General features: G+C 47.2%; 2 protein-coding genes across 6 annotated transcripts in view; both read left to right on the forward strand.

Annotated features, from left to right (window-relative positions):
* The window catches only part of SDK1 (sidekick cell adhesion molecule 1), a 387,510-nt gene extending 380,940 nt beyond the window's left edge, over positions 1–6,570 (forward strand). For all 5 annotated transcript variants that reach the window (XM_064725525.1, XM_064725524.1, XM_064725523.1 and 2 more), the window contains one exon: positions 340–6,570. In XM_064725525.1, coding sequence (XP_064581595.1) covers positions 340–615 — 276 coding nt within the window. In that variant the 3' untranslated portion in view covers positions 616–6,570. The remainder of the gene's footprint in view (positions 1–339) is intronic.
* A 7,578-nt stretch (positions 6,571–14,148) lies between these two features.
* Positions 14,149–26,328, forward strand: LOC135454270 (cytochrome P450 3A12-like). The gene is made up of 13 exons (XM_064726243.1): positions 14,149–14,321; positions 15,158–15,251; positions 16,339–16,391; positions 17,490–17,589; positions 17,987–18,100; positions 18,688–18,776; positions 19,357–19,505; positions 19,991–20,118; positions 20,427–20,511; positions 21,166–21,326; positions 21,469–21,695; positions 23,135–23,297; positions 25,245–26,328. The coding sequence occupies exons 1-13, from the start codon at positions 14,251–14,253 to the stop codon at positions 25,338–25,340; spliced, it is 1,530 nt and encodes a 509-aa protein (XP_064582313.1). The 5' UTR covers positions 14,149–14,250; the 3' UTR covers positions 25,341–26,328.
* Positions 26,329–26,766: the final 438 nt, after the last annotated feature.

Here is a 26,766-nt window from a genome sequence, read left to right on the forward strand (position 1 = left end):
TTTGCTGTGACCTCTCTACATTTCCCTGCATCTTGTGCCCAAGCAGGAGTTCCTGGCTGCCCTTGCACCATTCTGCAGGGAATTAGAAGGGATTTCTCTGTCACTTATTATCAGGGGACTCTCCCGCTAGCAGCAAAGTCTGGCTAAAGCAGAGCACAGTGCTTTTCCACAGCCCAGCCTGTACCACACTTGGACTGCCATCCCTCTTACCGTAACATTACAGCTTTAGTCAGCTGGTGATGCTAAATTTGCCTCCCATTTCTTTGCGACCACAACAGGCTAAAATTATCATCGATGCTAATGACCGATTATTTAATTCTATTTTTCCCGATGCCCCAGGTCACTGACTCGGATTACGAGGACGAGTTGCCCAAGCACTCCTTTGTGAACCATTACATGAGCGACCCCACCTACTACAACTCGTGGAAGCGGCAGCAGAAAGGGGTGAAGCAGCACCCGGCGTCCTACAGATACGAGGAGTGCACGGCCGGCGAGGCAGAGCCCTATTTCCAGACTGTCATCACCACACAGAGCTCAGGAGGGGTGTACACCCCCACGGGGCAGCCCGCGCCCGGCTCCCGGACTCCAGTGACAGGATTCTCGTCCTTTGTCTGAGCTGGGACACGGCGGGACAGCCGCAGTGACCGCGTGTGCGGGTGGCGCTGAACTCTGGGGGACCTCTCTGATCAGGGTAGAAACGGATGGGAACACACCTGAGGCTGGGTTGATGGTGTTTTGGTTGGGTTTTTTGGTTTTTTGGTTGTTTTTTTGGTTTTTTTTCTTTCTGAAGACAATCAACTCTATGAAAACACGGAGCTGAACTAGCTGAATCTTTGTTTAACAAAACAAAAAGACAAAAAAGGAATTCTGAACAGTGATGATTTTAACCACTTGTGAATAGTAGGGGTTTTTTAACCGCTTTTTGTAACACTGCTTCAGGAAGCAGCTCCCATGCCCTTCTCCTTCCCTCTTTCTTTCTCTGCCCTCCTCCTGTCCCACTGCTCCCAAACAAGCAGGTGAATTCCCTAGATGCAATGAGTGACTCTGTGATGTGATTTGAAGAGAAAACATAAAACCTCCCAGGCTCCTTTTTCTTCCTTTTTCTCTACTCTTTTTTATTTTCTTTTTCTCTTCTTTTTAATTTTTCTCTGTCATCAAAGTTAAGTAGTAAAACATAGAAAATGGTCACATTTTTAGGTGAAAAGCAGACACCTCTCTTCTCCTCACTGCTCCACACATTAGGAGTACTGGCTGATCAGTGTAGGCTCAGATGTGTCACCGTGTCTGCTCTAAGCTCACTACTGGTGTATTTATATTCAAATACTGACCTGCTTTTCTTTCTTCTTCAAATGGGACCTGCTGCATTCTTTAAATATTCCAACTCCAGGGCCTTTGAAAGAGGAGATGGCTCAAAAGAGCACTGTAGGCAGTGGTGGGTGAAGCAAGTGGGAAGAATTCAGATGTAAGGTCAGTTTATTTTTGGTGTGGCTCTAATGCTCCTTGTGGACTGCGTGTACTACTTGAATCAGTCATTTTTTAAAAGTCAGAGGACACAACCCAGCAAGCCAGAGGAATTTTTCAATTAAAATTGCAGTGACAACCTAGAGAGTTTACTAATTGATGAGGGTTTTGATCATCAGAGTTACCATGCCCTGCCAACAGAAGTTGAACATCCTTTCTCACACAGACTCTGCAGTTCTGTTTATTAGTCTGTAAAAAAGTACAGAGTGGCAGGGTTTGTTTGATTTTATTTTTTTAGTACAAAGACACACCACACAGACTGGGTGAGTTTTGGTGTCCACAGGTGCCTTTTATTGATTCTGCAGCTTCATATCTGGGAGAAGCAAAAAAGTGTCTCCAAATAAAGCTAACCAGGTTTTTCAGGCTTTGGGGTCATGAATTTACCTTGTGCACATTTACAGCCTGCTCTGTGCACTTGAACCTACAGCCTTTGGAAGGAAAAGAGGAGACTTTTAGTTTATTTTTCATCTTTTTGTACAGCTCACTTTGTGTTTTCTTCTTTTCTATCCTTTTTCTGAGTCTGTCATGTTTAGTAGCAAGTTGTTTACTCACAAGTTGTCAGGCATTGAAAGAATCCAAGTAGCAACAGTCCTGGGTCACCAGACTTTTTATCATAAGATTTTGAAAGATGAATTTGGAAGTAGGAGAGTCCTTGCCACGTCAGGATCTGGCATTTTCTTCCAGGTGGATAAGCCAGGAAAATTGGTGCTTGCTTGGTCCTGTCAAGGCTCATGTGGGCGTTGTTACCACAGAAAATTGTCCCTGTCCTCTCAAGGGATGTGGGACATCTGTGGCAGGGGGAGGTGGTGTCTTCAGAGCAGGTTGTTGAAACCAGGCTGCCCAGGGGCCTGGCTGGGAGTATCCTGGTGGCAGAACCAGAACAGGTCCAAGGGCCAGCTCAGCCTTGCTGTCACCTTTCAGTGCCTCTTGGACAGGGCAAACTATCTCAGAACTGCTTTGACTCTTGGGCACTGCCTCCAAGCACTGCTGCTCTTGGTGCATGCACACTCTGCATTGCTTTGGCACTGGATTGCTGTTCCTCTCCAAAGGTTCCAGGAAGAAAAAGTTCAAAACCAAAAACTCCAGTGGGTGTGTTTAAGGGCTTTTGAGTTTGGGATAATGATCTGCAGCTCATTAGATGGCAAGGGACTCGCAAAGACGGCTGAGCCAAAACCCTGTGAGTCATCCCCCTCTCTGCACCTGGGTAGGATGTGTGTGGGATGGAGATGGGGCTCCAAAGAGGATGACTTGGAGTGTGCTGTGAAGAGGAATGCAAAGCAAACAAAAAACCCACTGCCTTCTGTGCACTTTGACTGTTCTCTTAAGCCATATGGACTTTGCTTTAATTACTGAACTGCCAAAATTTGTTTTCAGTCTGTGTTTTTTGTTTCTTAGACAAAATTATGTACGTGACTTTCTGATTTGTTTTCCTTTTCCTTTATCATTTCCTGCATCAGATTACATATTTTAGGCACGTTGTTTTTATACATTTGACACAACAATGCAATTGCTCTTGGAATTTTAATGGCCCTTGTCCAACAGGTGTAAGAGGTAGTGCTGCAGGAGGAGCCCTCCAAGGACCACTGAGGACTTTAGGGATGAAAATTAGTAGGAAGCAGATGGAACACCGAAGACTTTGCTCCAAAGGAAAGCATAGTGTAACTCCACATCTCCTGAATATTGCCTTACACTCGGTGTAAGGTGCAGTTACTCCCTGGGGTTGATCTGATACCACATTGAGGAAAAAAAACCAAGAAAACCATGGGGAATAAAGGAAATGGACTTTGTGGCCACTGCTCCACTGAAGGGACAACACGGGGAGCAGCACAATCTATACAAAGCGAGGAGAAGAGACTGTTCCTTTTTTCTCAGAACCAGCTGCAACTAAAAAGCCTGAGCTTGCTGAGGACCTGCTGAGTCGGCTGTGTGGCTCTTTTCTTCTGACTGCTGTCGAAATAACAGGTTAGGTGTGATTCCTTTAGGACCTGTTGATCCCAACAGAGGTGTTTCTGTTCCATTCTCATCCATACTGTTGTCACTCTTGGTTCTGTTGTGTTCAGGCTTTTCTGACACCTGGGTTTATTTTCGATAGGCAGCTGCAGAGTGAGGAGGTGCAGTGCCCTGCCCAGCCCTCAGCTGAGCACAGGATGTGTTTGCTGCTGTGCAGGATCGTGTGTAGCTCCATGTGTGATGCCTCCACCTTCTTGCTAACACGCTCAACTTGTAAAATATGGTTAATAGGTAGGTTTTATTTACTTCACATATCAGGGAAATTGTTTTATCTGGAAGGAAATACTCCATCAGTTAGGAAGAAAGCTCTATTTCATTGCTGCAATCTTTGGAAATTGCAGCCTTGAAATACAACTTTTAAACATTAGTTGTCATGTTACAGTAACTTCACCCATTGAATTCGCTTCCATTTCCATCTTCCTGTTTAGAATAGTCTTGAAAAATGAAGGCTTAAAAAGCCTTCTTGGGATATTTTACTTTTATTTATTTATTTCCCTTCCCCTGTTTCTCAGGTCTCTTGGTGACTGTTACTGAAAAAGAAAAGCAGCATCATGAAATGACCAAGGGAGACATTTCAGGGAATGGTTTAATAGGAGCTTGTTTTTCATGCAATAGCTATAACAATATCCAGTCTCCTGCAGGAGAAAAGTGCCCAAGTCTTCACCCCCTGCAGGGCTGAGGTGACAGCAGTCACCACTGTCAGCAATGCCCCCAGCCCAGACCTCAAGCTGTCCCTGTCATAAATCACATGCAAAAGTGCACACATGAAAGGAGCTGTTCCAGCTGTTCCAGCCCACTGTGAGTAGAGCATTTTATCCCCCCCGAAATCCGTGTCACACGTGGTGTGTCCCCACCATGACCCACACCATTGGGTGGAATATTTTCTATTCCTGCCTTTTAATGCTCTGATGGTTGGGCAGGGCCAGCCCTGTGCAGGTACAAATGGCAGTGGTGACAAGGGACAGGAGAGGGCACTCCTTTGCTTTCATCAGTGCCAGTCTCTTATTCCCTGCCCTGGGAGTCACTCGTGGACTGCCCTCGTGGGGAGGGCGGGAAGAGGTGAGAGCAAAGGCTTTCATCAGCAGTTACTAAAGGAATCACACTTTGGCCAGTGATCCCACTTTTGGGAGCAGTTGGCATGACTGGAGAGAAGAAAGAAAGAAAAGTACACAGAAAAGAAACTAATCTATTACTCAAAAAGATTGCTTTTCCCTCTTCATTTTGAGTGTTAAAACCAGTGATGTTTTGCAGATGGGCCAAGATCTCATTTTTCTTCCTTATACCAAGGTCTCTGCCAGAAGCTGTGTAGCAATTGTTTGGACTAAATATCTTGACATGAGGATGCATTTATTATCCTTGCCATTGCTTCCCTCAAGAAATCCATTGGGTCATCCAAAGATTATCTAATCTACTTTCCAAAAAGGGAGGAGAGAGATCTTTATACATACAGAGCACTGGTGTCTTCTCCCACACATTACTTTCAGATACACAGGACAAGTTGTTGGAGAAAAATCCTTTTAGAAAAGGAATTTATCAGAAACTTTAAAAAAAAGCAAACAACCACATAAGAAAGATAACCTCTGGCAGAGGCATTGGAAATCTTGAAGTCCAGAAGCCTGTGCTGTGTAAGAGTGACCAAGATGCCAAGACCTCTTGTTTTTGCTGATCTCCTGTACCAGTAGCAGCGAGGACACATGCAATGAGGAGTGATGTTTGGAAAGGAAGAACCACAGAGCTGCTGGGACATGGGCAGGTTGTACTGCAGGCAGCTCCACTCAGCCTGGAGTTCCTGCTAGTTCAGTCACATTCCTTAGGTTGCTTTTATAGGTTGTTATCAGCACATGTGGAATCCACACATTATCAAGGTGTTCCTAGAAGCTACAAGGTTACTGGAGGTGAGCAAAGGTTTATTGGTGTGGTGTTCAAGCAAAGCCACACATGTGATGATGTGGTTCTACAAAACCCATTGAAACCTCCTTATGGAAACTACCCTTGAATTAGGAGCATGCTCACCCCAAGACTGAACATGATGGGCCTGAAATGGCTCCACCTGACAAGTCACAGAATCCCAGAATGATTTGGGTTGGAAGAGATCTTAAGGATCACCTTGTTTGACCCCCCTGCCATGGACATGGACACCTTCCACTGTGACCAGGTTGCTCCAAGCCCCATCCAGCCTGGCCTTGGACACTTCCAGACCCTTCTGTTCCTCGTATTTCTGTACTCCTTTTGTCCCACCCTGCCCTCCCAGAAAAAGAAAGCTGCCTTGCACTTTGTGCAGGTGGAGAGTCTGCCCTGCCGACAGCAGAGAGCCACAATGGATAAGCACACACGTGACACCTGGGACAGGTGAGATTTGTTTGAACAAGGAGTGAAGTACCATTAGCACTTGAGATTCAGGCTCTGACTCAGAATTTTATCTTCTCAAAGCTGCCACTTGCCCACTTTAAATGGCCTTGGGGCCTCAAGACTTGACAGGAAATTCATTATTTCAATGCTGTTTGATCACTGTGCACTTTCTTGGGGCTTGAATCACTGGATACAGAGACTGGATTGGGGTTACAGAGCTTTATATCAAGGTGTTTTCCCATTTGTGTCCAATTCACTAGATTTGGGAATTTCTGCTACCACTGAATGGTGGCATTCTGCAGGTGGGAAGTGCCACCAGGGCTCCCTTTGATGTCATTACACCCCTGGGCCGTGCTGGGCCTGTCACAGTGCAGTGGGAGCTCTCAGGTAGCAGAAAGGTGCAAGAACCCCACATTCTGGTGAGTTTGTAGCTGGTCACTTTGCGTCTCTCGGGCTGGAGTCCATCCTCTGGTTTGGTATCTGCTGTCAGCTCTGGGGTAGGACCACCTCCCACAGCTGTGTCTGAGCTACCCTTCGTGTGCTCCGGTTATCAGATCATTGCTTTTAATTCAGTGTCTCCTTGGAGATTTGCCCTGGATTTTTGTTCCACACCTCTTGTTAGCCTCACCTTCACCACTCCACTATTTTATATGAGAAAGTTACTTCTTCTTTTGCAAACTTGCTTCTGATTAAAAGAACCCTTTTGGAAACATCTGTGTCCCTGGTACATTTGTTCTGTAGAAGGGAAAAAAAGGATTTTTCCAGACTCTTCTGTTGCTGAAGAAGTTTCTGGGTGCCTTGCCAACATGCTCACGAGTTAACGGCTCAGGATACTGAGAATGTAACGCCGACTGAGGTTCTTCACTGTTTGCTCTGGACTGTAAAATCTTACAACCCCTGCTGCTTCTCAGCAAAGCTGACACTCTCAAATCATTTCCACACAAAATTTATCAGTCTTAAATATTTTATTATTTTGCAGCAGTAAACTTCCTCAGATCCTTAGTACAGGAGAGTCAAAGCCCACTCAGAAACAGAACATCATGGGGCCAACATTTTTTATGCCTTTGTCCCCTCTCCAGCAGTGTTGTAGCAGTTGTTAATCAGTTCCCACAAACGTGCAGATGTTGGGGAGGCAGGACGAGCTCCCAGCTGGGGAAAATCAGGGCAGCTCTGTTATTCCAGGTTGATTGGTTGTGCTTTTCACCCACTGAGGATCTGGCCTAGAGAAGTAAACTAAACACAGTCAGGTCAGCTACAGCCCTGGTGGGAGAAATGAGGGCAAGAAATCAATGTTTTCCAAGTGGGAGAAGGGAAGAAAAAAAATAGTAAAACTGTGAAGGAAAGAACTCTCATTCTCCTGCTCCTGAAAGGATATTATAAATAATGCAGTGTTGTATAAATACAGGCAGCCCTTTGCAGCTGGGAGTTTGTAATAACCCAGAGGTATCACTGTACCCATTTTGAAGATGAAAATCCTCCCACCACAGAATTTCATGAACGAGACTTTATCCTACAAAATTGCCATAAGGTGCAGAAGTGCATTTTTGAGGCCATTTGGCTCCAAAGTGTATCATCCTCCAGCTTCCAGCCCTTACTCCTCTTGGGATGTGTTTCCCCCACACGTTTTTGTGGCTAGGATTGGAGCACGGGTATAAACATGGGAGTGGATGGGAAATCTGCCACAGTATTCGTAGCCTAAACAATACCAGAGAAAACAGATTGGCTTCCCGCCCTGCCCTGAACAGCACAAGCAGTGGCTTGACTGAATCAAGTAATCTGGGCTTTCATTACTGATCCTTTTCCTGCTATTTGTCTCTTTTGTTCCCTCTTTTTCCCTCTGCATTTTTGCTCCAGGGTTATTTATTTTTCTCTTCACTCCTTTTCTTTCCTGTTTTTCTTTTGTAAGCCTGCTTCTTGTTTTTATTATTTTTCCTCTCCTCCTCTTGCCTCACTAATTATTTTCATTTCGAACCTGCATTTCCCACAAAACCAAAAGGAACTTTACGTGAACACATGTTTTTTGTTGAGTTTTGGTTCACTTCCACGGTGCTCCAGGAGTTCTTTAGCTTTGCTGTCTTGTTTACTCAGAAATGCCGGGCACGTCCCTCCAAGCCAAGGCGGTGTGGCCGCTGACTTCTCAGCCTGGTAGAAACCTTCATTAAGTAGGCAATTGGCACGTTCATCACCATTTGTTAACGAGTTAGGATAATCCTAAATCAGACGAGGCTGATGTGTGAAGTCATTCTTCGAGGCTTTACAAGGCAAATTTGTCAGCAGCGCTGAAACCTGTGAAGTCTTGTGGAGTCAGAGGATCAGCACCTGCCTGTGGAGGAACAAGGAAGCTGCAAACCATGGCTGGTGACAAAAATGTGTTCAGAGGAAGAAGGGACCAACACCCAAGGTGTCACTCAGAGGTAATTTCTGCTTTGTGCAACTTCCAAGGGGTTCTGTGCACCTTTTATGCTGATGACACACACCCTAGAAAAGCAGATGTAAGGACTTGTTCTTTACCGTGAGCCTCCTTAATCTGAGTTTGTGCCCTTTGTGCACTTCACAGAAGGTGTAGATGAGGCTAAAAGGCAAGTTGGGGAAAAGAGGCTGCGTAATATAACCTGGGACCTCGTGCCAAGAGTGACAAAATGCATGACAAGCACAGGTGACCTCACCATAGCCCTGCCAAATTGGGAAGGATGAATATCCCACCTGTGCTAGGAGGAAATTGAGGCACACGCCAGCTTTGCCTATGGGACCAGGCCACAGTCTGTGTGGCTGCTGTCAGTGTGCCCAAGTGGCCTTGAATGCAATGTCCTCAGCACAGGGCAAAGAAAACACATCTTTCTTACAAAACAGCAGGATGAGTTATTTTTGGGTCTTTATAAATTGTCTGCTTTCCGACACTATCATTCTTACCCTACCAGGGGAACACAACTGACCTAATTAGAGTCTAATTCCAACAGTACAAGGCTCAACTTTTAAATACAAACTCTTTCAATCTTGAGTTATTTTTTATATATGTACAAGCACATCTGATTGGTGTGAACCCCAGAGGTGGGGGGCAAGGGAGGAGCAGGGCAAGGGGAGTCATCAAAGAAGCTGATGGTGGGAAAATTGGGATAAACAAGGGTCAATTTTCAGCTGCATTTATGAGACTGACTTAATCTGCTGGGAGACTGTATCCTCTGGGATTAAACCTCACATAACCTGATGGAAATTGGGAAATGTTTTATCCCCCACCATGGGGAGTACTGGCAGAGAAAGGATTCAGTATTTCAATCCTCTGTCCGGCAAAAAACATCCAGGGTGATCGATGAGGACACTTTCATTGATCCATAGCTGTCTCCACACCACAGAAGAAATTAAAAGGTGAGAGAAAGATGCTTGTTTTCAATGAAGCCTATTTCACAAAGCCAGCAAGGGTTAATTCAAACAGCCAAATGCTTGGCTTTAGCTGCAATAGAGAAATCCTGTGAGGTTGAGTGATAAGCCTCCAGCCATACCTGCTTGGATTCTCAAGGACTGTGCCTGAACATGTTGGGGATGGCTCACATCCAGCAGCTGCTGATAGGGAGTCCACAATGCCAAATGACTCAAAAGCCAAACAGCTTCATCCCTGCCCTGAGTGCATACCCAGCATGTGTCCAGAAAAATGCCCAGAACCCAGGAACTGGGGACAGAAACAATGGGCTAAACTCTGCCCTTGGGCAGCGATGTGGCTCTGAGTGCTGGGTCTGGCTGAACAGAGATCCTGACTCCAAAATAGATTCCAGAACACTGGATTGTTTCTAATGTGTGTCCTTGTGAGATAGGGTGGGTTTGGAGGTAAGGGGATGGTGGTAGAAAGAACTGCATGTCATGTGTTTGGAGATGATGGTTTCAGGGTCATGTCACGATTTTTGTCTTTTCTGGCTTGGCTTCTGGTTTGGAAGCAGCTCAGCAGAAATTGAGGTCATTTCAAGTGGTGCAATGACACTTTCTGAAAAGCACTGGCTGCTTCATGCAGTGAGACTGAGCTACCAGCTGGGAAGCTGAAAAGCCAGAGTTGTTCTCTGGTACAATGTGAGATAGGCAAAGGAGAAGTTGTCCTTGGAGGAGCTGGTGTCCAAGCATGAGCGGGGAGTGCACGCAGGCAGCACTTTCCAGAATTGGTTTTACACTTTAACACTGGCTGTGGCTTATAATTTTCCATTCTTGCTCAGAAATTATAGAGGAGTGAAAGGGAGATGGGTTTCAGCTGACAACGCTTCAGGAGCATTCAGCAGCTTTGCTGGATGAAAGGAAGAACGTGGTCTTTTTGCTCTGCAGAGGTCTCAGAAATACCCAGGCATGAAGCCCTGTGTGGTTTTGGGCTTGGTGAGAGGGAAGGCAGAAGCTGGTGCCAGCTCTTGGTCCTCCCCTGGCTGCTGGAGCTCTTTGAAGATGTCATGCATCTGGTGCTTTCCCATTTAGTCTATTCAAGAGACATTTGAGAGCAAGGTTTGTAAGGAAGAGCCAGGAATAAACAGCTCATGATGCCGTTTGTGGGATGAGAGGAAAATAAGAAGGGAATTGTTAAAGATGGGACAGTCAGTGAATAAAAGCCTGGTTATTAATGGGGCTGACATTTTGCTATGGCTGTTAGACTGTGTGTGTCACAACATGACTCTTCCCATAGTATGTGGAGGAAAGGAAAACATTTGGGTCTGTACCACAGCAGCTAACGAGACATTATCTTGCAAATAAGACAATAAGCATTATCTTGTTTGCAAGATAATGTCTCATTCTCTCTAACAGAGAGCCTGAGATGCAGGGGAGTGTTTGTCTCCTGGGGATGGCCTTCCACCAGTGCTCTGCACTCTTGCAGGACTTCTCTCCCCTTGGCCTCATTCAATCTCACCAAGCAGACAGTCATGAAATCACCTCTCCTTCAGGGACCCTCTAGTTAAAATTTTTGTTTTTCTCTCTCTTGGAGCTTTTATAAACTGAAGTTCTGCATGAGTTTTAACATCATCCTCTGTGCCCCATCAGTTCAGTCACTGCTCTCCAGTTGGTCTAAATTGCACTGTTCCATTTTTACTGGTGACTACGGCCAGTTATCACAGTTCATGTTTCCTTCTGTTTGTGTTAGCCATGGTGACCATCAGCTTTTGTATCCTCTGTTCCTTGGCCACCTGTTCCCTCCTGGCTCTGAGGAGTGCAGTGTGTTGGCACAGCAGAAGGGTGCTGTGCTCCAGGGTTACTGACACAAACACAGGAAGGGTACCCAAGGCATGAAAGCTCTCTGCCATTGCAAAGAGGAGTGGTAGATAATGTGAGTTAATATTGAACTGGGATTGTTTCCGGGCTGGCACAGCAAGAACAAACCGGTCAGGAACCACCACAGTGTGAGGGATCACATGGAGGGCAGGGCCATGGCTTCAGTGCTGCCCAGGACCATCACAGGCCATCCTGCTGTGGGGGAAGAGGGTCACACTCAGTTATTCCTCCTCTCCCCAGGGCATGAGACTAAATAGTCTTTTAATAGCACTGTGTGCATCCCCAGGGCTCCAGCAAGCCTTTTTAGAGCCCTTGGGATTTGTTATTAAGGGGAAAGCAGTGGCAGTGTGTTGGTGTCAGTAAGAAGGGCGATGTCAGAGAGGCTGAGGCCACGTGTGCTCATGACCCAGAGGAGGACATTCCTTTAGGACCACTCTGGGTCCTTCACAGGTACAGGTCTCTGACCCTGGAAACATCACAAGGGCTGTGAACCAGCTCTGCCTTCTCATATATAACCAGCACATCAGAGAGGTCACTGGCATTGATGTGGCTCCTACCAGTGGGGTTTAGCAACTCTCTTGGAGAGGTATCTCCTATTAATGTTATTACCTGAAATGGGAGGGGTGGGGAGGAAGTGACATTTTTGTGAAAGAGGTGAATTAGAAGGTGATGTCAACTTTCAGACTGCTGCTATTTTTCACTTGTTTTAGCACATTTGTTGCACAAGTGCAGTGGGGAGCACTCATCACTCCCTGTTCCTTATCACAAGATGTTTTTGCTGGATCACCAGCCTTGAACAGACGAGAGTTGTGTAGCCCAGACAATGGGCAATTTTCTTCCCTTCTCTTAGACAAGAGGCTGGGATGCCACAGCAGCCTCTCCCCTGCAGCTCTGTTGTGCAATTTGCTTGCCCACAGGGCTAAAACCCTTTAAATGTTACCAGAAGAATGATCTGGAGAGCCTTTCCCTCTGCTTTATTCCTCCTGGGTGCCATTTCAGTGATATTCACGTTAGAAAAATAGTCTCAGTAAGTACAGAGTATACCACCGCATTTGGTCTAAAGAGCTGTGTAAGGATAAAAGCACCACTTTAATACATGCAATTTGTATAAAATTATCTGACAGTGAGTGTTCAGAATGGCCCCACCTGCAGCTCTGAGTCATGGCAGCAATTTTGACTGGGAGGTGGACATTTTATCAACTATGATTTTCTCACATCTGGGCAGCTGGAGAGACACAGCACTTTAAGAGACCTGCAAAAAAAAAAAAAAAACCAAGCAAAAAATCTAATTACGAATTTGTTTTCGACAAATTAGTAATTTCCTTGTATGCGAAGATGCTGCACAGTTTATTTACACATTTTAGGGGCTAGCTAACATTCTTTTTTTCTTCATAAGTCTTTCCTTGCTTCAGTTTCTGTGTGAGAGAGGAGAAAATACTGAACCACAAACCCACTTCCTACTGAGAAATCACAACAGCTGTTAAAAATTATTTGAAAATCAAAGGGCTTGTGTGAGGGAAGAAATGCAGCTAATCCCAACCTGGGAGTTACTGCTCCAGCACCTGGTTTCTCCTCCTGCCTTTCACTGCTGTTCTTTATGTCCTTCTGATATGGGACCTCTCAAGGAGAAGAACCAGCCTTTGGATGCAAGAGAAAGAATAACTCCCCGAGTACAGTTGCTTCAAGGTGTCTTAAAAGGGGCAGATCCCATAAAATGGAGAATAAAGTTCCTGTCACAGCACACTGCTACAGCTCAGCTCTTCAGAGCAGCCTGGAGAAGCAGGAATCAGGGATGTGCCTTCATAAAATGGTTAATTGATTACTGCCAGCCAGTGATTATGTGAATCATTGAGCACATCGTGGCTGTGCAATGCTGGAGATGTCTGAGACACTGACCTACCAAAAGTGGCAGTGCTGCTGCTCAGCTCTTCCACCTAGGTGTGGAGGTCACAACTGAACCTGCTGGCAGCTCAGCACACACTGCATGTGTTTTATGAGGCAAAAGAAATGTTTGGGCAGAAGCAAAATCCACTGCTGGCCTGCAGGCAGAGCCACGTGAGATGTGACTGGCAGGTAATTGCAGAAGCACTTGGGTTTCCTTAAGGCTGAGTGTGCCAAAGGCAGGGGGTAATGTCCGATGCAGGTGAGTGTGATGTAGGATCCTTGTGTGTCTACTGGCATCTTCAGAGAACACAGAGAAGGGGACGGTGCTGGACTGGGCAGAGGAAGAGATTTGTGGCCCTTCCCAGTGTGACAGGGACCAAGGACACCACGTCCTGACCCATCCCCACCCACCAAGCCCAGGGTGTTTGCATTCGCTGGAACTAAACCGGCCTGAGGCTCCACTGTGTCCCCCATACAGGTAATGCACTTCCCATTTCTCTGACACAAAGCAGCCAGCCCAGTGTCTGTGCCTGAGGGGGAAACCGAACTGCCCAAAGCCAAATGTCATCATCTTGTGCAACCTGAGTGCAGAGAGAACGCCCGGGGCAGAGGGAATGTGGGAATCCATCCCCAGGCGATGAGGCTGGGCAGTGCTGGAGATGCGGGCACGGACTGTGGGACTGCCCGGCCCGCGGCACCTCCTGCCCACACGGCCCTGCCCGGGTGGCTCCCTGCGGCTGGCAGGTCACCGGCTCAGGCAGCAGCCCCACCGGCACAGGTGAGACTAAAAGTTATGCTGCCACAGGATTGATCCTTCAGAGGATCTGCGTGACATCCTGGGCAGGTATTTGGTGCATGTCTGTCTCCTCCTGCCCGTTCCCTCTTGGACCCGAAACAGGAGATACAGGGCACGGCACACGGAGGTGGGAGAGGAGGCACAAGGGAAGGCGCGTCTGCACAGACAGCCCCGGAACTGGGACAGACGGGACACAGGAGCAGCTCCTTATCCCTTCAGAGGCAGCGCGAGGAGCTCGGGGCGCTGCCGCTTGTGCAAAGCGCCCTTTCAGCAATTTCCAGTCGCAGGGGAGCGGGGACCGACGCCTCGGTCCGGAGAACTCCGCTGCCGGGGGACGCGCCCGGGGCCCGGCCCTGAGGCACCGAACGGGCAGGGAGGCGCCGCCTCCCTCACGTGATGGCGGGCACAGGCCAGGGCCGGGGCGCGGCGGCGGCAGAAGCGGGCGGACAGCGGGCACCATGCAGCTCCTGCCCAGCCTCTCCCCCGTCACCTGGCTGCTCCTCGTCGCCCTCCTGTGCCTCGTGGCCCTGTAAGTAGAGGCCGGTCCCCTGGAGGACCGGGCAGAAGTGCCCGGTGCCAGTGCGGTTCGAGTGAATTAGTGCTGAAACCACCCGGGACCCCCGCGCTGCCCTCAGGGCACAGCGAGGGCTGCTCAGGGCGGCTGCAGGGCCCCGCTGCCAGCGGGAAGGAGCGAGCTGGGCTCGGTGGGGAGGGAAATTAAAGGAAATCCTTGACTTTTTAAAGCTTTCCTCAGGAAGGAACTTTCGGTTGTTTAAAGACAGCAGCGCCTGTGGCGTCCTTGGGCTGTGCCAGCTGGGAGCAGCGCAGGGCGATGCCGGAGCTGCTGCTAGCAGAGCCCTCCCGATTAAGTAGTTCTTTTGGCAAAACTTCGGCTTATATGGCTCAGGGGAGCTGTAATGAGCTATACAGGCAAAAACTTAATTTTGCTGTGGTAATTTATGTCCCTGCCGTGCCGCTGTACTGCGGCCACCTGAGCATCGCAGGAGGTCTTTGCAAAGACAAACACAAGGGCAGGCCTCAGCTTCAGAACTCAGTCTCTCCGAGATCTCTCCTGAGTCACCTGGGCCACAGTTGTCTGAGCTGGGCACCTAAATGAGGCCCGGAGGTGCCCAGGTACACTGGTTTGCTTAGGCTGGGCTGCAGCTCCTTTCAGCCCTTCCATCAAAACGAACGCCAAGTGATCCTGCATTTATTGCAGAGTATCCTCAGCAGGCCTGCTGCTGTCCTCAATTTCAGCTTTCCCTGAGTGACAGAAAGCAGTTATTTGAGCAGTCCCCTATGCTTAGGAAGAAGTATCTTCTCTTTTCATTGCTTAAGTGCTTCTCACATGCTCTTTGTTGGCAGCTATGGGATATGGCCCTACTGGACCTTCAAGAAGCTGGGCATTCCTGGCCCACGGCCTCTGCCATTTGTAGGAACTTTCCTGGAGTACCAGCATGTGAGTACCAGCAGCTGCTGCTCTCTAGTGTCTTAGATCCTTCTTGTGGCTGGTGCTGTTTTCCCCATTCTTTGGGCATCTCTTTCCTTTGTCCTTGATTCAGTCAGATGAAAATTGTGCTTTTTGGTAGGAAGCTCTTTGGACACATGGAGAACATAAAAGTTCAGGCTGACCTGAATGAGGTGTGCTGTATTTTAAAACTACTTTGTAATTTAAATTTTTTGTTTCTCCCTGTGTTTCTACCTGGTCTTGAGCAACTGAAGTTCTGTTGAAAACAAAAAAAACGGATTGGAGAGATTTCTAAGACTGCTGTTTTCTGGGAACTGCATGTTTCTTTGCCCTTTTTATCACCAACATGAAGAGGCTGAATTAGCCCCAGAAATGCTTCATGCAATCACTTATTTTTGGGCCAGCCTGAGACTAAGCCAGACAAATACATTTTTAAATAGAACTCAAACATTATCAAGCTACCAAACCTCATCAAATAGCAAGGCAGTAGCTGACCACAGGTAACTGATTGCAAATGCAGAATAAGTGTATTGGCTTCAATAAAAGAGATGTTTTACTTGTATTTGCTGGGTTCACATCATTCATGTTGCTTCTTACTAATGGTTTAGTGAGCCTTATGTGTCTCTTAACTTTCATTGTTACATGTAACATCAGTTAAAACCTGAATGGAAACAAAATAAAAATCTGTGTTCAGAAACTGCAGAGGAAGATCGACGAGAGCAGCAGCTCTAATTTGTTGAGCAGAAGGTGAAAGGACACTCTGGGATCCAGTTCTGCCTCCTAACTCTGCTGACTGAAACTTTGTACCCTGTCATACCTTGTCTTCATTACATTTTTAGATCAGGTTGGCTGGTAGAAGTTCAAAGTGCCTTTTTATTTTTTCAATCTCTGCTCTCTTTTTTCTCTCTATTGCAAATGTCCCCCAAGCATCTACGCGATGCTTAAGAGGACCATGCACCTCCCAGCCTCAACCTTTGCCACTTCCAATGGGCTATGGGATGCACTGTGCTAACAGCTGTGGCCTGCTTTGATCTCTTTTCACTGGCAAACTGTTCATTTCTCCTTTCTTCTTTTCCAGGGAGTCCACAATTTTGATCAGAAATGCTTTGAAAAGTACGGAAAAATCTGGGGGTGAGTTTCTACAGAACAAAACTACCAGTTTGGGGTGCTCCACAGCCCCAGAGTAGAATGGAAAAAGTTACACTGATGTTCTATTCCTCAGTACTGTAATTCCAGCAGTGACAGTGTGGGATAATCAAGGTTTAGCACTGGGAAAGTCTCCTCCCATCTCTCCAAGCCTTCCTCCTACTGGGATTTCAGTGTGGTGTGGGGCTGGGATGGTGATGGCCAGTTTATGGGGTCATTTTCTTGCATAAGCTTTGAAAATCACCTCCAGTGCTTGGTGTCAAACTGAGCCTCCTGCCTTTGAAGCTGCTCTTCTGTGTCTGGAGCAGAAAGCAAGCTGCAGGCTGCCACAGTGTTTTTCATCTTGCTCCCTGCTTCTCCCAGAGCTGGGGCACAAGCTACCTTTCAACCTGCCTCCCTGCTCTCTGCACAGTGCTTGTTTTATGCAGAGGCCTCTTATCATGCTTCCACTGAGAACCTCTCAAACCAAAACAAAATTGCTCTGCAAAAAAATCCTGGGAGGCTTCATGAAACCTGGTGCATTTTTTCGAAAGATTAAATGTTCGCAAGCTTCTTGAAGATGGCAGCTTCCCTCAGCTGTGGCCCAGGGCTCCCTGCCCTTTAGCCCACACCACGACTTTTAAGTTTTTCTGTCTCTGTTGATTGGAAAATGGAAGAGACAGATGAGGTTTTCACCTCTCAGTGCCTTGTAGGCCAGGCAGGAAATCTCTTTCCTCCACAGGTAGATTGTTTGGTGTGTGTTTCTTGTCTCCAGCCATCAGTAGTGGAAACAGCTCAGACAGCCCAAGTGCAGGGGATCAGCATTGTGGCAAAAAGCTGCCTTTTATCTAAGCCCACACAGCTTTGACAACTCTTCAGTACCACAAACAATTGCTAGAAATGCTCATGCTGCCCATGTTTGTCACTGTTGTTCCTTTTCTCCTCTTTCACTACATCACAAACCAATTCCAGCCTCATCCTTCCAGCTGTTTTGTCAGAGGGCCCAAACCCTTTGTGCCGTGGCTCTGGCCATGGACAGAGCAGGCTGCTTTTGCTCCAGCTGACTATGAAGGATGGACTGACTGTGGGTTTCTATTGGCTTAGGTTTTATGATGGCAGGCAGCCTGTGCTGGCTGTTTTGGACCCTGTCCTCATCAAAAACATCCTGGTGAAAGAGTGCTACAGCATTTTTACTAATCGCCGGGTAGGTACCCAGTCCTGTGCTTTGCTGTTCAGTACAGAGCACATGCAGCAAGACAGAAGGGGTTTCTTCTTGGTTTCTGTTCTCCTCTGAGCCCTTCAGCAAGTGCTTGCTCTCTGATGTGCCTCAGTTTATTGATGGTACCAACATCAAAACTCTGCTAGGGAGGTGCAGAGGCCACTCTGGCTGGGACATTGGGCCATCAGCCTGGATGTGCCCTAGGGGCTGATGTCATTTATGATTCTTAGACTTTTGTTTCCTTTTCTGTTGTTTGCTGCTTGAGGTGGAGCTGACATGACTTCAGGGGCCGAATCAATGCTCCATGGAAGATTTTTCTTTGCATTTCTGTCACATGGAAGGGGACTGTAAACCTTCACCTGTCTCCTGTTCCCCTGTGCAGAACTTTCGTCTGAACGGGATCCTGGAGTCGGCCCTCAATGTGGCTGAAGATGAGCAGTGGAAAAGGATTCGTACAGTGCTGTCTCCAACCTTCACCAGTGGGAAGCTGAAGGAGGTAAAGCACAGGCACTGGTACTTTGCATCCACAGCTGGAGGAGAACTGAGCTGTTTCTGAGTGCAGCCCTTCCCCTCAAATGGGGAAGTCACCCTGTTTGCCAGGACCACATCCATGAGCACCTGCATTGTTGGTACCATTCAGCCATGCAGTGTCTGGCTGCCATCCTGGGAAGGGAGTCAGGAGAAGGGGATGGGGGATGAAACAGCACACAGGGCATTGCAAGCTGAGGCTGTTGGTCCTATGGCCTGTATGTTCATCTTGCTAAACATCCCTCACACCAGGCATGTCCATTTTTCATGCACCCAGGAGCCATGTTCATCCCAGCTGGAGTGGATGCTAAGCTGGAGTGGGAGCTGTGTGTGGATTTTTGAAGGAGAGCCTTGCTCAGTCCTAGTCAGATGAGCTCTCTGGACAGGTTGTTAAAATGAGAAAAAGCAGTGACTGAGGCCTGGAAATGAGACCCTCCCCTTGCTTGCCCTTCCTCCCCAAGCCAGATGTGGCAAGTGGCAGATGGCAGTGTGGCCCAGCCTTGTTTGGTGGCAGAGAAAGAGTCAACATGCTTTCTGCTTTGGTTTGCATTTCAGATGTTCCATATCATTAATCACTATGGTGAAAAATTAGTGAAAAACATTGAGAAGAAAGTGGCTAATGACGAGTTTGTGGCTGCAAAGGAGTGAGTAACTGTGTGGGGCTGACAGGAAAGGGTTTGTATTCAGTGTGGGGAAGGGACTGCTCTGAAGAGCTTTTTCCACACTGCAGCATGGATCCCTTGTCAGCTCTGGAAGCAAACTCCACAGCAGTCATGGGCATGGCATGTTCCTCAGCACTGGGCTTGCTGTGCTCTGCTCAAATGGGAGAGCTGTGCCCTTTCCCCATTTCATTTTACTGGGGATGCATTTTGAGACAAGAAGCATTTCCCAGAGTTTTTCTAGAAGCTGCACAAGATACAGTATTTTTGGATGTCATTTTTGCAATCTCTTTTACAGATGAAAATCAGAATATAGTTGTTGTTACCTGAGACTGCAGTGCTTTCCAACTACAGCTTAGGTTTTTGAAGCTTAGAAAAGTTCGGGGAAGTAATGCAATGGGAAAACTTCGAAAATAAAATGATGGTTACTGCCAGGTCAGGACAGATCTGTGTTAGGACTGTGAATTAAGAGAGATTCCTTCTCACAAGGATTGTTCCTAGATGGGCTCTTATTTAATGCTGTGGTTGGGTTCATCTCATTCACTCTCTCTTCTTCTCTGTTCAGCATTTTTGGAGCTTACAGCATGGATGTGGTGACCAGCACTTCTTTCAGTGTCAATGTTGACTCCATGAACAACCCCAATGACCCCTTTGTCACCAACATTAAGAAATTTCTCCAATTCAGTTTCATAAGTCCTCTGTTCTTACTTTTAGGTATGACAAACCTCATCTTATATAGCCCTGAATCAATGTCAAAGGTGCTGCATTTTCTGCAAGCTTCCTTTGTAGCTTTGAGTCCTTTTTGCCATATGGGAGATGCTCAACACTCTGCAGGATTAGATTTACAGCCTCAGATCTGCAGAAATATTTCCCCAGGGAAACCACAGCCAGGATTTTAACAGCCCATGTGGATCTTGGCAGCATCCTCCTATGAGGAGAGACCCTGTTTGCAGAGATGGTGGAGAGAGAGCTGCTCTATCAGAGAGCTGCACTTTAGTGTGGTATTGTGGTCATAAAGTAATATATGGAGGAGGTTCTCAAGTGCTGTTGCATCCCAACCATGGTTAGGTAAAAAGAGATGGAGACAACAAAAAGGGTCAAGGTCCAGATGTGCTGCTTCTTTTCTATGCTTTGGGCCAGTTTGGATTTTCTCAGGGCCCCTTTGAGCTCAAGTGTGTTGGTCTCTTCTTTCCTTTTAGTGTTGTTCCCCTTTGTTACCCCTGTGCTGGAAAAGATGAAGGTGACTCTGTTACCCTCAGATGTCATGGACTTCTTCAAGAATGTCTTCACAAAAATGAAGAAGGAACGGGAGAAGGGCAGCAGCACGGTGAGTCCAGCCAAGGTGCCTGCTTCTCTTCAGGAAAAGTCCTGAGTGCAGGAGGAATCTGGTGACACCTTCAGAAGCTGTGGAGCACCTGCTCTCCAAGCTCACAAACCCAAGAAAGGCCAGAACCACACCCTGCCTGGGGGTCCAAGTGAAGAAAGTATTTGCGTTCCTGGAGGGTCTGTAGTCCAGACCTCATCATGTACTGAAGCCATGAGCTGTGAGTGGAGCAGGTGTCTCAGCAAGGACTTGTGCTGGGCAAGGTTTGCCTCCTCCCCACCCACATCTTCTCTGCCTCTGTTTCTCCCCAGGACCGGGTGGATTTCCTGCAGCTCATGATTGAATCACAGAACTCACACGATGGCTCCAAGTCTGCTGAGACCAACTTGGACAAAAGTATGTCTTGAGAGGTGTCCTCCTCTCAGCAGAGAGCAGTAGTTCCTTATCCACTTAAAAATGAAGTAGGGAGAGGATTTTAGTCATTAATCCCATGAAAGATTCAGGGTCTTAGTAGTGGGGCCATAATGATGTTTATCACAGGTCAGCCATATTTTTATTGTATGTCATTTCCTGGGATAACTTCTGAGGTGTGTTTGTGCAACAAAGAGCAAAAAGAGTGAATATCTCCTTACCCCCATTTCTTACTTTGCTGTCTCTGAAGGCCAGCAATGTTGGCTGTATATCAAAAAGCACACAAAGCACATATGTTGTGTGCACCTTGCTCACCTCTGAGCTCACCTCTGGTCCCTGTCCTAGGTGAACTGGGAGATAAAGGAACTAGAAGATAAAGGCTCGGCCAAGGCATAGTCTGTCAACTCAAGGCAGGATGCTTTTAAAATTTAGAGATGCCAGGACAAAGTATTTGTAGGACAGACTGCACTGCATCCTGCACCCCTTTGTGGTACCAGAGGGTAAGCTGAATGTTTCTTTTACCAACTGTTGTGTAAGTAGGAGTAGCATTACCTAGATAGATGACTGGGATCCTCAATTCCCAAGGGTTAATTACTGTAATTTTCAGCTTCTTGTATGTGCTTCTGTGCCTTTTTTCAGCATTAAGTGATGAGGAGATTCTGGCCCAGGCTCTTATCTTTGTCTTTGCTGGTTATGAGACCACCAGCTCCACCCTCAGCTACATAGCCTACAACCTGGCCATCCACCCTGACGTGCAGCAGCGCCTCCAGGACGAGGTCGATGCACACCTACCCAACAAGGTAAAGAGGGTGGGCTTGCAAACCCAGGCTGGAAATAGAGTGGCAGAGGTGCTGGCACTGAGATTCCCCTTCCCTGGAAGCCCTGGGGGTTTAGGGGTGTAGTTGCTGTGCTGTGTTCTCAGTGCTCCCGTTCCCCTCGCAGGCCGCTCCCACATACACGGCCATCACCCAGATGGAGTACCTGGACATGGTGGTGAACGAATCCATCCGGCTCTACCCCGCCGGGGGCCGCATCGAGAGGGTCTGCAAGCAGACAGTGGAGCTCAATGGAGTGACTATTCCAGAGGGAATGGTGGTCATGATCCCAGCCTTCGTGCTGCACCGGGACCCGCAGTGCTGGCCAGAGCCAGACGAGTTCAGGCCTGAGAGGTGAGGGCCACAGGGGGGAATAGCTGCATGTTCAACCTCAGCCCTGGGAGTGGGAATGGCAGCAAAAGTGGGCAATGCATGATTATAACATTTAAATTAGGCATTTATCATTGTCTGACATCTAGTCCCAGCATTACCGTGAGGGGAGTTTTATGATCTACATCCATAAACTGTGCATGGAATTTAATTAACTGCATTGAAGGGAGCAACAGTGAGAGCAGCTCCCAGCAGCTGTAACACTGAGGGGTTTATGGCCAGATATTAAAGCAAGAGCCATTGGGTGACTGGCACAATGCCCTGCAAATCAGCAGTGGAAGGGCAAAGATGGGTAGAAAATAAAACTTAATTTTTAACTCAAGTTCTGAAGCAATCTTTGCTTAGGAGCTCTGTCAGACCCTGCAAAATGATGCAATAGCCCAAGGCAGACCTGGGATACCATGAACCTGGTAATCTTCAGGTGGCCACCAAGACATTGATGCTTGGTCCAGAGAGAGCAGGACCAGACCTCTGCCCTTGCACCAAGAGCTGAAATACCCTTGGAAACTAATCCTGGTGTGGGGATGTGGTGACCTTTGAGACAAAACATGGCAGTGGTATCAGGCAGAAGCACCTGTGAAGCCTGTGGTCACCTTGTGTTGGATTCAGAAGGGAACACCCAAATACAAGTGCTCTGGCAATGGGCCAGGCTACACCAGTTGCTCCAGCAGCCACATTCTTATTCCAGTTGTCAAACTTGGCAAGGGTGGCTGGACAGGAGCTCTTCAGGGCTCACTTGCCTTGCTGGGAGTTCATCAGAGGGATGTGCTGGTGTCTCAGTACTGAGATACTTCACTTCTGACTTAGCATAGCTGAGGTTTGTACCTCATGCACTGGGAATGAAAAGCTTTCTGACATGAAAACCAACTGATCACTAAGAAGTATTACTGAAAATGCTCAGTGGCAAATTTCTCTGTGAAGCTGATTGTTCTTCCCTGTTTTTCATGATGAGGGAAGGAATTGGACTGGCATGTCTCAAAAGCAGCCCTGCCTTTAGTCACGCAGGGGGAGAACTCCATCTTTGTGTTTGCTCAGTCCTTTGATCTGCAGGGAAGCTGTGGAGCTGTAGACCTGTGTGGTTTAGGGTTTGAAATCTGGGTTCAGTTTTGGAGCTGAGAGGGAGTTCTGAGAAAAGAGCAGTTATGAAATCCATTAGCGTATTTCAGGTATTCCCAGGACACCCAGTGCACCTGGATTTGCACAACCAAGTCTGAGCACTGGGATGAAAGCAGAGGCATAACATATCTATTGAGACAGAAATAAGGAACTTAGCTTCTAATATGCACAGAAACACAAAAAGCTTTTCCCTTCCCAGACCCCTCATTACTTCAGATTTGGAAGCTAACACATCCTGCAACAGAGTGGCTCTTGCTAACTTGTTCTCTTTTTTTTGTTATAATCAGGTTCAGTAAAGAAAACAAAGAGAGCATTGACCCCTACACCTTTCTGCCATTTGGGGCTGGCCCCAGGAACTGCATAGGGATGAGGTTTGCTCATCTTGTTGTGAAAGTGGCTGTGGTTGTCCTGTTGCAGAGCTTCTCATTCAGACCCTGCAAAGACACACCGGTGAGGATGTGGGGTGATGTCTCATTATCTGCCCCTTACTCCCTCTGAGATGGTCCTACTGTTACATGAGAATATCTATTTAAATCTTCTCAGTTAATTGTAAGGGGTTCACCACAAGTTACTTATGCTTTTTTAAAAAAGCCTGTACAGAAGCATATTTAGTGTTTGTGGGATGTTTTAGGCTGAAATCCCTGAAGTCCTGTGCCTGTCTTTGGGTGCACCTAAATTGTGGGGTGCTCTCTCCCCCACAGTGCACTGTTGGTCTGTTTGACCCAGCTTAGGAAGACCCTGCTCCAGAGAGTAGGAAGAGAATATCCCATAGCCCGTGCCAAAGCTGTGTTTTGCAACACAAACATGACTATTCTCTGTGGGACATGCCAAGACACCAAAATTCATCTCTTATGACCCAGGGAAGTCCCTAAAGGGTAGCAATCACAAAATGAGTTTCAAGCAAGCACAATATGGGTTAAGTTTGAATTGGTGACCCCTCTCCCTCTTTGGGGCTATGCAGGATCCCACCAGGCTTTGGTTTGCCCAGGATCCCAGTGAATGCTGCATTCAGTACTGGTGGGATGGGCCTTGCAGGGTGGGAGTGTTTGACATGAAATAAATGCAGGAGCTGTTGGAAATGATGTGTCAGTCCAGCCCTGCTGAGAGCACAGCAGCTCCTGTGCCTCAGGCAGGCAGCACCACGGTGTTTCCAGCCTGACCCAGCTCCCTGCACTCTCTGCTGCAAAAGGCTGGGCCATTATTACATTCTGTTGGTGAGGAGAGCTTGGGAAATCAGAGCAGAGGGGGCAACAAGTCACTCAAAGGACGTTTGTTGTAAGAAACAGAAAAGTCCTTATTAAATTATTACTTGGCACGGGTGCTCAGCTGGAATCTCTGCAGATTCAGATTGCAGCTCAAATGGTAACCTGGAGGTGAAAGACTGTAATAGTCCATTAACAATGCAGTGACCTATCCACCCTCCCCCAAGTCTAATGACATTTTTCTAGTCCTCTGCAATCCATAAAATTGATTCTTTTTATAACTGCCTTTAATTAAAAGGAGACAAGTTAAATATGTATTGTATTATTGGTGCCCATAGGTTTATGGGGCTCTTTCAGCCTTTTTTTCTACAGAAGGTGTCATGTACATCCGAGTGGGAGGGAAGATTTCATGCTGGAACATCCCTTTGGAGCATGTGTATGGAAGCTGCAGCCTCCTGTCACTGCTCCACTGATGGCACACTGGGCTCCAAGCCATATTGCTTAAACTTCCTGAAACAAAGCTTACTGGGATATGGGGGTGAATGTGGCCTGTTGGGCTGGGGGTGTGTCACCCTTGTCCTGGTGGGGAGAGAGGGAGCTGGGATATGAGCAGCATCCATTGGTGGAGGAGACTTAAAACACCCTTCCCTCCCTTGCAAGATGATTCCTCCAACACCAGCTTTAAACGTTTTTCATGATGAGATTCCCAGCCTACCCATGGAAACCTTTCATGTTGAGGATGCTTGTGGTCTGAGCAGCAGTTGTAGTTTTGCTCTTCCTGGAGAACTTATTGCTCCTCCAGCTCCATTATGATCTAGCTGCCCTTAGCACTGCCACCCTTGGCAAAACAAAATGGCACTGCATGCCCCCATTTATCTGCAGCACCCTGGCTGGGGTCTGGCTGCTCTTCCCTCCATGTGCAGCCTGTTGATCAGTGCACTGAGCTCTTTGTACCATATGAAAGCCAGAGCTCACCAACCAGTCTGGCCAAGAGCTGAGGGCTGTTAAACACCTGCTGGTGGCTGCTTTGCATGAGCAATAGTGATGGTCCTGCTGTAAGTACACCTGTGAGCTGGGAAATGCATTGAAAACAAGTGGTAGCTGGGATGTGTGTGAGCTGTAGGGCTCCTGTTGTCCTGTCTGTCCTTTCTCCCAGCTGATGTGGCTGTTTTGTTGTTTTTCCCTCCTGCTCAAGATCCCACTGGTGCTGGACTCAAAAGGTTTCATGCAGCCAAAGAAGCCCATTGTCCTGAAGATGGTCCCCAGAGCCCAGGCTGACCTGAAGAAGTGAAAGAAGCAGGAACAGAGCAAGAGACTCTTATTTAATGGTGCCTCCTCCAGCTCTTGAGAGGATTCAAGGTTAATGTGTGCACTGCAGGAGTGTCAGGGGGGCAGCCCCTCCCCATTTCATGGGGGTTTGGCCCAGCACAATTTCATGAGTATTATTCTAATGAACATGAGCCCCAGGTCCTGCTGTCCCCAGTCACAATAGGCATTTTGCAAGACCATTTGCACTCCAGTTATTTGGGCATTTTTTTCTCTCTCTCTGAAGAGGCACTTTTCTAAGCAATTTGATTCCAGACACTGTCAGTCTCTTCTGGCAGTGTAATTTAAATCAAGATGGGGAGAGCAAATTGCACATAGTTAAGTAATGCTGCCATTGCTCCTGTTCCCTCTGCCTGCTGGGTGATTCTGTGTCTCCTGGTTTTATTCTCCTGGGAATGCAGAGTTGTCCAGGGCGTTTCCTCAGCTCTGTGCTATGACCCTGACAAGTGTTAAAATGGTCACGTCCTTGCAGGACTGAATGCCTGCAGCAGATTTTCTGATGCTGATTTATTTCGATTTTGGTATGATTTTAGATGGCTTTTGTGTGATTCCAAGTGCAGATGGGTTAACTGGAGGAGCCCAGAGAGAAGCAGTTACCCCTAAGGACTGGAGATTTGCAGAGTGCAAGAGAAGTGTCCCACATGTGTTTCTTGATTGTTTGCTTATTTTATCGTGGGCATGCAGCCACCTGCCATGGGAGGGATTGTCAACACAGCCACCATCCATATTGTTATCATGACACCTTTTAGTCTGATTTATATTAGGCTACTGTAAGACCAACTTAACTAAATTAATAATTATGCAAGATGCAGCACTGAGAGCCTTCAGATGTCCTGGGCAATCCTGTCTGCAAGAAAGGTGCCTTTACCTATTCAAAATCTTGCCAAACTTTGTAATTTTATTCTTTCAAAAACTGCTGCAGGAATGCTAACTGCAATAAAAAGTTCACTTACCTCGTCTGTGTCCAGCTGATGCCAGTCTCTGCTGCTGTGATTCTCCATACACAAGTGACTCCATCTGTGGATCTCATAAACCTTTGGCCAGGTGATGAAAACTCTTTTTATCCTGGATGAATCCCTGTGGGTACCATAAATCCTAGGAGCTGCTCCTGGAGGTGCAGAGCTGAAGATACAACAGCCCAAAAGGAACAGCTGAGCAGTCATTGAGGGTGTGAAGTGATTCCTATTGCAAAAGGAATTTTATTCACTACGTAGCAGTTTTTATATTTCTTTTATATTCTTTTTATAGAGGTAGATAGATTAAACATATGTTGTTATATATTCTTTTCATACTTACTTTCTATATTTTTAGGAATTGAGCAGAAAACCTCAGAAGGGATATAATAACCTTTCTGCAGCAAATTAAATTCCCCAGTGAAAGACACCCTTGAC

The sequence above is a fragment of the Zonotrichia leucophrys genome, chromosome 14 (assembly GCF_028769735.1).
Source record: "Zonotrichia leucophrys gambelii isolate GWCS_2022_RI chromosome 14, RI_Zleu_2.0, whole genome shotgun sequence".
In the NCBI taxonomy this organism is placed as follows: domain Eukaryota; kingdom Metazoa; phylum Chordata; class Aves; order Passeriformes; family Passerellidae; genus Zonotrichia; species Zonotrichia leucophrys.

Coding starts and splice junctions, on each gene's coding strand:
- LOC135454270 (XM_064726243.1), top strand. CDS start 14,251: ATGCAGCTCCTGCCCAGCCTCTCCCCCGTCACCTGGCTGCTCCTCGTC. Junction 15,252..16,338: donor CTTTCCTGGAGTACCAGCAT/GTGAGTACCAGC, acceptor CTTCTTTTCCAG/GGAGTCCACAATTTTGATCA. Junction 20,512..21,165: donor TGAGACCAACTTGGACAAAA/GTATGTCTTGAG, acceptor GCCTTTTTTCAG/CATTAAGTGATGAGGAGATT.